The sequence below is a fragment of the Pseudonaja textilis genome, chromosome 2 (genome assembly GCF_049901715.1).
Source record: "Pseudonaja textilis isolate UNSWEBS1 chromosome 2, rPseTex1.2, whole genome shotgun sequence".
Lineage (NCBI taxonomy): Eukaryota > Metazoa > Chordata > Lepidosauria > Squamata > Elapidae > Pseudonaja > Pseudonaja textilis.
The window spans coordinates 20,402,081-20,413,354 of NC_141991.1; the positions used below are offsets into that span (position 1 = coordinate 20,402,081).

At 37.7% G+C, this 11,274-nt stretch overlaps 2 protein-coding genes across 5 annotated transcripts in view; one reads left to right on the plus strand and one right to left on the minus strand.

Annotated features, from left to right (window-relative positions):
* LOC148126801 (uncharacterized) overlaps nucleotides 1–11,274 on the plus strand; it is a 183,895-nt gene that overhangs the window by 100,708 nt on the left and 71,913 nt on the right. The window lies entirely within an intron of this gene.
* LOC113447596 (uncharacterized) lies at nucleotides 1,897–10,835 on the minus strand. Of its 4 annotated transcripts, none has more exons than XM_026717864.2 (3): nucleotides 9,434–10,835; nucleotides 6,972–7,098; nucleotides 1,897–6,024 (listed from the first exon to the last, which is right to left on the minus strand). In XM_026717864.2, exons 1-3 carry the CDS (start codon nucleotides 10,286–10,288, stop codon nucleotides 4,322–4,324), a joined length of 2,685 nt encoding a protein of 894 aa, XP_026573649.2. In that variant the 5' UTR covers nucleotides 10,289–10,835; the 3' UTR covers nucleotides 1,897–4,321. The 4 variants fall into 4 exon arrangements, with proteins under 4 accessions (XP_026573649.2, XP_087784725.1, XP_087784724.1 ...); XM_087928599.1 differs by having other exon boundaries at nucleotides 10,444–10,801; XM_087928598.1 differs by having other exon boundaries at nucleotides 10,258–10,801.

The window sequence follows — 11,274 nt, forward strand, 5'->3', positions numbered from 1 at the left end:
ACGTACATAAATGCAGAGAGGGGTCAATATCCCTTCTCTTCTTTTTTCTTAAAAATCTCTGAAACTGTACCTGCTGAAAATGTCATCTTCCTAGCTCCCCCTTGACAAAACCCTTAACATATTAAAGAACCAAGGCATCCAGAAAGCAATTAGAATTTCTTCCCCCAGCCCTTCATTCCCTGGGAGCAGATCTTAAAGAGGAAAATCCACGGAATGTTTGCCTGCTATCAAGACAACAGTCCTATCATACATGGACTCAGTCAAGGGGGAAAGAGTGTAATGCTCTCAACTGAAACACAACTGTCTGGTCTAAATGTAGGTTAAATTGTCCCCATCCAGTTGATCTGCAGTTCTTTCCAGTCCTTTATAATGTGGTTGGTGTGGTTAACAATGGCACATACTGTATGACTAGCCCCTTCACCTCCATTTACATCTCTATGGTTGATATTTGAAAGCCACAATAAAACAAATCAATACACATTAATAGGGCAAATCATGTAAGAAATTAATGTTTTCTGATTGTTTTTCTCACAACAATTTGCATACACATACACATGTATGTTTAAAAGTCTGTAGATTCAGTCATCCAGGTCTGTAGATTCAGTCATCCAGGAATGAAGGTGCTTTTTCAGAAGGCAACTGGACTTTCTGGTTTCTTTGAAGACCATTTTCATTCCCCACTATCCTGTCAGAGCTGAAGAAGCTTCTTGGACAAGCAGCAAAACATCTTTGAAGAAAAAAATAAAGTCCAGTTGCCTCCTGAAAAAGCACATTTGGGACATGTGTCTGTTTGTTTTTCAACTTAGTATGGTCCTATGAGGGTTGGACTGAAAGTGTCCTAAATCCGCATATACCAGCGAGGTCTAATATCCAGGCTAAAACTGAGGCTTTCGTAAGCGTCGCATGTTTCCACTGGTTGAGCCAGATGGCTTCCAATTACAGTACCAAGAGGCTCTGGTTGATTGATTGACTGCTGGTTTAAGTAGTAGTCGCAGCAGGTGAGGTCAGAGTTCTCACTCTGGTCGGGTGCTTAAGAGAAACCGCCGCCACTGGAGCTGGACGATTAATAAATTCAAATCTCTTTTGGGTGCAGAATTTCACAGCGGAGGCAGCTGTTGCCCCGAGCGCCCCACAACGACACAGAGCCCGGTTGATCTAGGAAGTTCAGCCTCCTGATATCCTGGTTAGAAATAATAGAGGTTGAGTTTGTGGGGAACAGGCTCCCCTGCTTTAGTACCCAGGGCCCTCTGGTGGTGGTTGTTGCAGGTGCATCTTCTCTGAGGTCATGTTTAATTAGATAGACAATGATGGTTTTAGATGTCATTGTCATAAATCCATTGGAATTGTGCAGCTAATACATTAAAATAAAATAACAAATATCTAACCCAGTTTTCTGTTCAGAAATTAAGAAAAACAAGAAGCAAGAAATTCCTTTATTGAATGTTGATGGGATAATCTATGCTTCCCTCAGTAATTATGAAGTTGCTGTATTTGTTATGTACAATTTTAAGGGTTATTACTAACATCTAAATACTAACATTTTAGCATGATGTTTATGCCTCCTTTTGAAGTTTAGAAAATCATGTTTTTCTTTGAGCCAAAGTTTCATATGCAAAAAAGTAGCCTTTTCTGAGTCAATGATGAGAGCAAACAACAAGACTGTATTCTTCACATTGCCTTGTGCTCTTTCTTACCTGACCTGAAAAGTCATTTTGTTCTTCCAAAATCTGGAGGTGAACAATAGTTTCTTGCTGGATTCTGCTTAGAAAAGACCTGTTCTAAGCTGGAGGGTAAGTCTGGATATAGAAAGTGCTGGAACAGATGTGGCCCAAAAGTACACCTCCACTTTTCCCAAGGGAATCCCAACTGAAATAAATTCAATCTGACACAATAAAATGGTATCCAACATTCTTTATTCCATAATCCATAGAGGAGGCACCTTGTTTTTTATTTATCACCTATTATTGTAAATAATGAGACAAATGAAAATGGCATGGACATAATTATTGGTATCTTTAACCTAATATTTTGTAGAATATCCTAGATTAGAGACTTTTTCAGGCCTAGGATAGCATGGGACAAAACTGGGCTTTAGCTGGCTTTGCGATAATCTGGCTACAGTGTGCCTGAACTGGCTGTTGCTGTTCTTATCACCATCAAGGAATGCTGCATCTGGAATGGGTGGGATTAAAGCTATTACCTGGTCTGCATTTTTTCTTTCTGCTGAAAAACATCATACTATAAAGCCTTGATTGCCCAAAGCCATGGAGGTGAATAGTGATTAATATGTTCCAATGACAACCATGGCTTATGGAAGATTGTGACATGGAATGTAAGAGAAGGAAGTGATGAGGTTCAATTAACAAAAGAAATCAAATGAAAGGAAGATAATAGATACGTTGTTTATGAAAGGATGAAATACATGTGGTGCCTGGCATTGATGAATATATCTAGGGGACTGAAATTTTGGATTTAATTATGAAGGAAAAGGCTAAAACATTTAAGGGGTATGAATTGGTGGACCAGAAGAAGGACCATGATGGACTAGATAATTCTGGAGAACATCTGTCTACTTGGTCACTAAGACCTGGTACTGACATAATCAATCAATATTGTTGGGAGATATGCATAGAAACAAGGAGAAATTTGGGAATTGCATTTTGCTAATTGACATGAATGGATGGATGAGCATGAAATGGGAGTATAGAGAAAGTAATTGGGTGTTCAGAGACTCTCCAAATGAATGAGAATCATTATTGTTTGGTGAATTTTTATTTATTTCAGATAAGTGAATGCATGTATTTGTATAGCAAATAAATATGATTAAATTATGATTGATTTGATGGTTTAAAATGACGGACTAAGATAACTAGTGAAGGATACAAAAATGAAAAGAGGGTTTGAGTGTGGGATAGATAATCAGATTAGAAATACAGTACATTTTTAATGTGTTAAGAGAGACAAAGATAGTTTCAAGGAATGTGGTCAAAGAAAGTAAGGAATCATTAAAGAGTAAAAAAAAGTGTGGAGAAATTCTGGTGATAAAAAAATAGTTTCCTGAGCTTCCAGCTTTTCCCAGTAAGAATAATTACTATCTAAATGATGCAATAACTACACATGATTCAGCACTGCTGTGACAGTACTTGGTTCAGCATTCTTCCCAGATGCTCCCAAGAATCTCAGTCAAGAGATCTGGCTGTTGCTAGGCAGCAACTCCTGTTATTAATAAAGTGCTAAGTATGGGTGGCCTTTAGCAACCACAATTGGGACTGGTAACTTGGTTGTTAAGCAATGCAGTTGCTAAATGAAACTGCGACTGTGCTTATGGTCCTTCTTCAGATTTCCTTTGCTTTATAGACCTGTCAAGAGCATAAATGTGGTTTGAATGTAAAATTACTTCATTACCGTTGCAACAGCAAACAGTTGCTGAATGAGGCAATTGCTAAATAAGGACTATCTAAATCATTTTGTCCCAGACAATTTTTTTAAGAAATGGAAGATAGCTTGGAGCGGCAGAGGGGAAAATTGTCAATATAGTTTTTAATTTCATTTTTGAAATCTGTATCCCACTGTTTAAATTCTAGCTTTCTCAGCTATAAACATATTCATATGGGGGTGTTTTGGTAATAATAAAGAAACAGTTCATCACTGGAATGTTTTTGACTTTCCATTCTAGCCTGTCATTCTGTCATCCATGTTATTATCTAGGCAGATACTTCTTAGTTTTTAAACTACGATTTGGTCAGTGAAAGTAATATTAACTTGGATACCTTACTGTTTACTATTTACTTTAAAAAAAGAGATAGAATCCTATTTTCAAAGGAATTTTGGTTAACACCTAAGCTGCAAGAACATTATACCTAAAAGAAAGTTATATGGAGTGAGCTAAGGGAGACAATTTCCTCATGTTAAAATACATATTTTAAAAGCTTTCTTTTTTTCTTCCCTTTTTTCTAAAAAGGGTCAGCCTTTATTTTGCTCCTCTATTTGCATAATCTTTTCCCAGAGAAAATTTTTCTGACAGATATTCCTTACCATGTTGTGTTTTGTGTGATAGAAGATCAGTGAGAGGCCATCTTGCTTGTTTCTGAACATGGGGATTACAGCAAACTGCTTAAAACCTTTGTTCCATGCTCAGCTATCAATCCACTGACATACACAAAACCTTCATTTTATTACTATGCTTACCACTGCTTCTTTTTGCAGTTTTGAAAAGTTTAATAAAAATGCTACTACTGTATAAATAAAGGCTACTTCTAGAAATGGGTGCTTCCAACTCTGTAATTCTATATTCTCTCAGTTTGGGAATTGAATCTTTTCTTCATGAATCTCCTGATTCATGAATTGGGGAGAGATGCGGAGAATTTGCACCTTTTTCAACATTCAGGGATGAACACAATTTAGCTCTTAGATTGGTCTGTACAGATTTCCCTACTTGTTTGACTTCAGTGGCTTTAATATCATTACAAGAGTGCCCAGGCTGAGCTTTGGTCTTTTGGGAGGGATCTTTCAAACCAGAAATCCCACCTTCACTTTCAACTGTATACTCAGAGAAATACCCATTCTGGAGGCTAGTTACAGTGGAATGCAGGCTGGAGATGGCTGCCTTGATTTCTGAAATATTAGCAGCCACCTGCTGCAGCACAGTCATTATTTGGCTTAAGGTAGGCTCAGTAGCCATTTTGTCTAGAAAGGGAAGAGGAAAAGATCTCTCCTGTTGTTCCATTTGGGGGGAACTTGAAAAGAAAAATCCAGTTGCAGAAAACCTCCTTATGGTTTGCATAGCCAAGTACAAAGCTTCACCTATTTGGGTGTTAAGTGTTACAGGATCAAACTTTGGGAACTGTTTTAAAGTAATTCCTGATTCAAGAAGCCAGGCTCTGTTTTGTTTAAAGTAATGCCTGCTATGCCTAATCAAGCGTTTCTGGAGATTATTTCTTATGTGAGTTCTATGATGTGCTCCAGATTGGAATTTCAAATTTCTCCTGCTGAAATATTTTCTGTCCACTCTCCTATGTTTTATTAAAGCTGAAAGGCTACTGATGATTGCCTCAGGATTGGAACAGGCATACTGTTTGAAAGAATTAAAATGTTTATACTTAGGAGATGTAATCAACTGACCCCCAAAGCTGATTTTGGAAGTGTCACCTTCATTACTATGACTGGAGTATCTGTACTGGGCTTCTGAGTCATGTTGAACATCTGAATGAGGAATTTGTGTTACTGGTTCCTGTAAAACACTTCCAAAAGAAATGAGTTTTTCCACCCCTCCTTCATTCCCTGAACTATTAACAAGACCGCTTTCCAGAATGCTCTGGTTTGCACTGGTCAAATCCATACCTTCATTCAATTCAGCAGAACATATTTTTGAGCAAAGGAGCATTGGATCTGAATCAGGATTTGGAGAAATTCTTTCCATAATCGTTTCCAATGAATTATCTCCATATCTAAAATCTCTCTGACTGTTGAGTATCAGTGGTTCAGTTTGTTCTGTATCATCAATGGTTGTGCACACAGCATTCCAACTTGTTCTAGTTTCATGGTGGACTGGATCTCTCCAATGGCCTCCAAAATTTTTTTCTTTCTCTGACTGTTGCCTTTCAGTATCATTCTGTTCCTCTCTGATTAAATTTTGCTTAAAATTCCGGGGCTGTATCTTTTGGGATATTCCATATGAGCCTGTTGGATCATCTTCTTTCAGGCTTTTCTGATCATTGATAGGTATTACACCACCTTCCCCATAATCATTATGTATACATTGACTCTGCAGCCCTACTTCAGAGCCTAGAAGAACGATGTCTCTGTCTGGTCCCACCACATTTCTTTCAGAACCAATGAATATTTCTTCCTTCTCCAAGGTTCTCTTTTGCTGGTTCTTCAGACAGTGACAAACTGTATAATTCAACTTTTGTTCAGGATGTTGTAAAATTGTCTCCTTGGATTTTTTCAACTGCTCCACTGCTGGTTCAAAAACTTCCTGCAAAGGGTCTTCCTTTTGGCTTTTTCCTTTGATCTGATCACTTGCTAAAGGAAAGAAACAACCAAAACATTCCTTAAGCCCAACTCTATTTCAATGAATTAATCATAATGTTAAATACAATAATTTTATAACACCTCTACATTCTAAGTAGAGTAAAAAATTTAAAGTACCTATGGGTAGAATTTATTTTATTAAATTTTTATACCACCATAACCTATTCTCAATTATTCTGGATGGTTATATTTGCTCTTTGTATGCAACCAAATATTTCAGCTTACTTTTTAATATCCTGCTGTGTACAGGTAACCCTCAATTTATGACCGTAATACAGCCTATCTATTACGGTTGTAAGTCATAATGGTCATAAAATGGGTCACCCACATGAGTGACTTGATTATATGTCCTTTTTTTGTGTTTGCAGCAGTCATTAAGCAAACATGGCAATCATAAAGCAATCACCACATTAGTTAATTAAACCAATTGTTTGCTGGCTGGTTTGAAAGTAAACACTGGTTTTTGGCAAAAAATGTTATATGTCACGTGACATATAATGCTGCAAATAGCCATAAATGTGGACTGGTTGCCAAATGCCTGAATATGATCACATGACCATGGGGGTAGGGATGGCTGTTGAAACTAGGTCATAAATACTCCTAGGGAGATCTGTCATACCTTTGAAGCTCAGCATCAGTCAGAAGTCAAGACTACTTGTAGCCTGTCATTAATTCAAGAAGCTCAGGGCAGCATGCAAAGATTTGTGAAAGCACCAGCTTAATCAAAAATTCTGGATAAACTCTGATAATATCTTTTTACATCATTCAGAATTTAGCTTAGTTCCAAGGTAAATTAATCTGAGCCTTTAAAATCTTTGGCTCCAATTGATCCTTGTAAGCTATGGGAATTGTAGATCAAAACATCCAAAAATAACAAGTTGCCTTAGTTTTCTAATCAACAGAAGATCTCTGTTCTAGGAATTCCTCCGAATTCTTACCCAGACAGGCTATATTTTCAAAATTTTGATGCATGACATTCCAATAAAGGTTTTTTTCTTTATGGTCGAGTAGAGTCCATTCTTCCTCATTGAAATGAATAGATACATCTTCAAAGGTTATCATATCCTAAAATAATCAGAGTGGTTAATCTGCATGGTATTTTACAAAGACTTCAAGCTGGAATTACTGATCAAATATCAGCACCATCCTCAATTTCTTTGATTATGCAGATCAAGTCCAATTTTATTCCCAGTTTGTAAGAGGGGAATAAGCAATGTACCACACATGATTACTAGATGGCTAGATATGAAATGCAAATGGAAAATAATAAAGCAATGAAAGATTACCAATATAAAAAGTAAAAATTTCATATTTCCCAAATTGATCTGCTGCCATCTAGACAATTATACATTTCACTAATGTAACTCACACATAAAAACTCTTTTCTCCAGTCACTGCTTTTGTTTCAGAAAAAAATTGCCATAATTGGCAACTGGTTTGGATGGCTCAAAGAAAGGATTTAAACGTTTATGGATTACAAGCCTAACAACAGCTATTAACCATTAACACCTAAATGCATTGGCTAAATCAGCACTTTCCAAATCTGGGTAAATTACCCAAAATTGGTCAAAAGTATTTTTCTTTGGACAACGACACATAAATCCATTACTACAATAGAGATTTAAATTGTCTTTGCCACGTGTACTAAAATATATTTTAAAAATCTCCTGAAGTATTCATATTAAGATGAAAATCGATGTAATTGATAGTGGAAATTTGTTGAAATTACACAAAAACATTCAATAATATTGTTTTATAATACAGGTAGTCATTAAGTTAAGACCATTCATTCAGTGACCATATGAAGTCACAGTGGTGCTGAAGGAAAGGACTTATGACTTGTCCTTGCAATTTGTTAACACTTCTTGATAAGTAGTTTTGGATAATGAAGGAAAAGGTTTGGCAAACATTGCTTTTAATTTTAGAGGCACCAGGACACTGAATACTGGTAGTCCTTTACTTAGGACACAGTTGGGACCAGAATTCCCATTGGTAATCATTGTCCTCTGTGACTTTTCAAGCTGGCTTCCGACAAGCAAAGTCAATAGAGGAAGCCAGATTCGCTTAACAACCATGTGATTCAATTAACAACTACAGTGATTCATTCAACAACCATGACAAAAGTCACGTGTTCAAGTTACTAGAGAGTTAGTGCTACTTGAAAAAAGCAGTTCTGGGCCATATGTATAAATGACCAGAATCAGCCAGTCCGACTTTAGAATTCTACATCGGGATTATTGATCATGTTCATAATTTGTTAAGAATACATTAGAAGGAAAATTAGAACCTGATCAAGCCAATAATCAAACAATGAACAAGACAGCTCTGTAAGAGACTGGAAGCCATTTGTGGATTTGCTACAATACAATAACAGATGGTTAACAAAGAGATTTGAGAACTAGTGTAATGTTCCAGCTAATCTGTTGACTATTCTTTTTTCATTTTTTAAACATATATTATAATTAGATGTTGGGTCTATTTGATTATTAAAGATTTCCTAATCTGATATATATATATCATCATATGATACATATATATCATCAGGAGCCTGATGATGGCAGATGAGATTCTGCCGAAACGTTGCTACAACTTTAAAAGCACAACTACAATGACATGGGAAAATACCCAAACAAAGCTGAATACCATACATATATACATACATACATACATACATACACACACACATGTATGTATGTATGTATATTATTCAGCTTAGTTCGGGTATTTTCCCATGTCTTTGATGAAAGACCCCACTTTTTGCATATCAGCAAAGGTATCAAATCCATAGCATCCATGTTAGTTATACAACTAGATTACATGTAGGCAGCACAATCTGTGCATGAATCTACAAATTGCCTGTATCAACACATGGACAGAAAGTATTTTCTTTTTCCAATATACATGGGTCTTTGAGAGCAATAAAAGAAACAGGACAAAAACATTTCTTTGCAATATATGCATTCTAATCCAGCTTTCACTCTCCCCAATTTCTAAATGAAGAAAGCAGACAGACAGCAAATTAAGGCTGCCTATTTTAGATGATAGATGAGTCATCCCTTGCTTTTCTGAAAATCTTACTCCAGATAAAGCCTTTCCTTCCTTAAGCTGCAGATAAATAAATTCCTTGTACTCACTAGACCCCTCTCCTCCTTTTCAAAACACTTCCTTATGGATGTTCTAGCTGTAAATTACAGATTACAGCATTAGAAGCTCTCTGGCCAGAGATGCCAGATATTTTTCTCCATTCATCATTGCCTGCTCTGCTCCCTGTGAATTCAGGAGCACCAAGGGCATCACTAGAACTTCCAGCATGTTTAAATATCAACTACATTGACAGCTTTCCATTCTAAAGATAATGTCATTCCAATACATCTTTAGTATATACCCCATTCCCCAGCACCTGAATGGGCTTGGCAGGTTCCTGTTTATGGTATGCCAGAGCCAGCTGAATGGCCTCCTTGCTGCTGCCTGGCTCCTGGGCTTTCAGCCATTTCTGCATGTCCACTGGAAGCACACTGAGAAATTGCTCCAGGATGACCATGTCCACAATCTGGTCCTTGCTGTGCTCCTGAGGACAGAGCCACTGCAGAGCTGTGGTATGCAACCGGGACAGAATCTCCTGTAGAGATTCCCCAGGTAGGAGGGTGGACAGGCGGAATCTCTGTCGACCAGCTTCCCGATTAGCCTGGATTGAAGGTGAATTCAGAGCGTGTTTCTCTTTACAAAGAGCAGGGTCTGGCATGGAAGTTCTGTCCATAGAGCTATCAGTGAACTCCTGAAAGCCAGGAGTTGTGAAAGCTGATGGTATAATTGGCTCTTTAACAGTTGTTTCAAAAGCAGTGACAGGTTCCCGTAAATTGGGTGAAGGTTGGCGGGTTGCCTTCAAACATGCTCTCAAACGCTGTATTGTCTGACTTGGATGGTTTGTACACCATTTCTTGGTACGAACTTCTGACAATGCATTACAACTCGCTGTATTCGTTTTAGGGATTGATTCTGGACCCATGGTGATTTTTTTCATGCCATATGGCACTTGGTCAGGTTCCGTTGGCATCCTGGTGGGAGGATGAAGATGTGGCCAAGACTTTATAACTTGGTCGTGGCTGGTGTGAGCCCTTCCTGTACAACAGTATTTGCGGTATTCAGCACACTTCCAAAATGTTTTGTTCCCACTTGCACGCACTTTCTTATACAGATATCCCTTATAAAACAGCTGATCCTTACCTTTGTCATCCTTGATATACTGCAAGGACATTTTCACAGTGACACCGTATATGTGGAGGAGCAGAGACAATGGCTTTACAAGTTATAATATAAGACAGAGGAAACCAGACATGTAACGAAAGAAATTCCTTGCTATAATGATGTGCACAGATAACTCTTCCGGAGAGAGAAAAATCAAATAGTTACCGAAGAATGAAAGACTTCCTTCTGGTCCGCTCAGGCTTTCCCGTTAACCCCTCAGAGGCGAACATGAATCATGCTGCTCCCATTTTCCCCAGGTCCTAAGGTTGACAGCCGAACCAGATCTATAAATTGGCTCCTACTCCTTGCAGAGCACAAAAGAAGTTGCCACCACCTTTCGACGCAGCCTTCCTCGTTCCGTGTCAGTTCTTGTTCTCCGTCACGTTACTTAATGTCACGAGTCTAGCGCTTTGAATTCTATTTGGAAATGAAGAAGCTAAAACCGACTAGCTGTACTCCTAACAGTTTTCATTCTGGTCCGAATCTATCGCAATTAGCTGAATAACCGGAGATGCCTTATTTAGCCACGCCTCCTTCCATTTTAACGGAATAAAGGCGGAAGTCCCATCACAGGGTGTTGCCTATCCAGCCGTGAATACTGTATATGAGCGACTAGAAGTAATCCTGCGCGAAGGAAAATTTGCCTGGATATTTAGTTTTAAGGGCCTCCTCGTGGGGATATTCCGTAATTGTACGCATTTACCTTAGAACAGATCCATTGAACTTCAGGCTTTAATTTTTGGGAAAGATTATGTTGGATTGTGGCATAAACCTGTTTAGGATCACATATTGCCCAAACCCAAGATTTGCTTTTTTGGTTTAGTAATCATATGACTAATTATATTTTTTTCATCTTTCTTATTCCTTCCTGTAATTCTTAGGATAAATACACGATTTAACACTAAACATTTTAGATCAATAGGTAAGTAAAGGGACCAAAATATTTGTTTATTTGCAAATATCGCTCACTGTTTTATTTCATTCTTATAGGGGAAG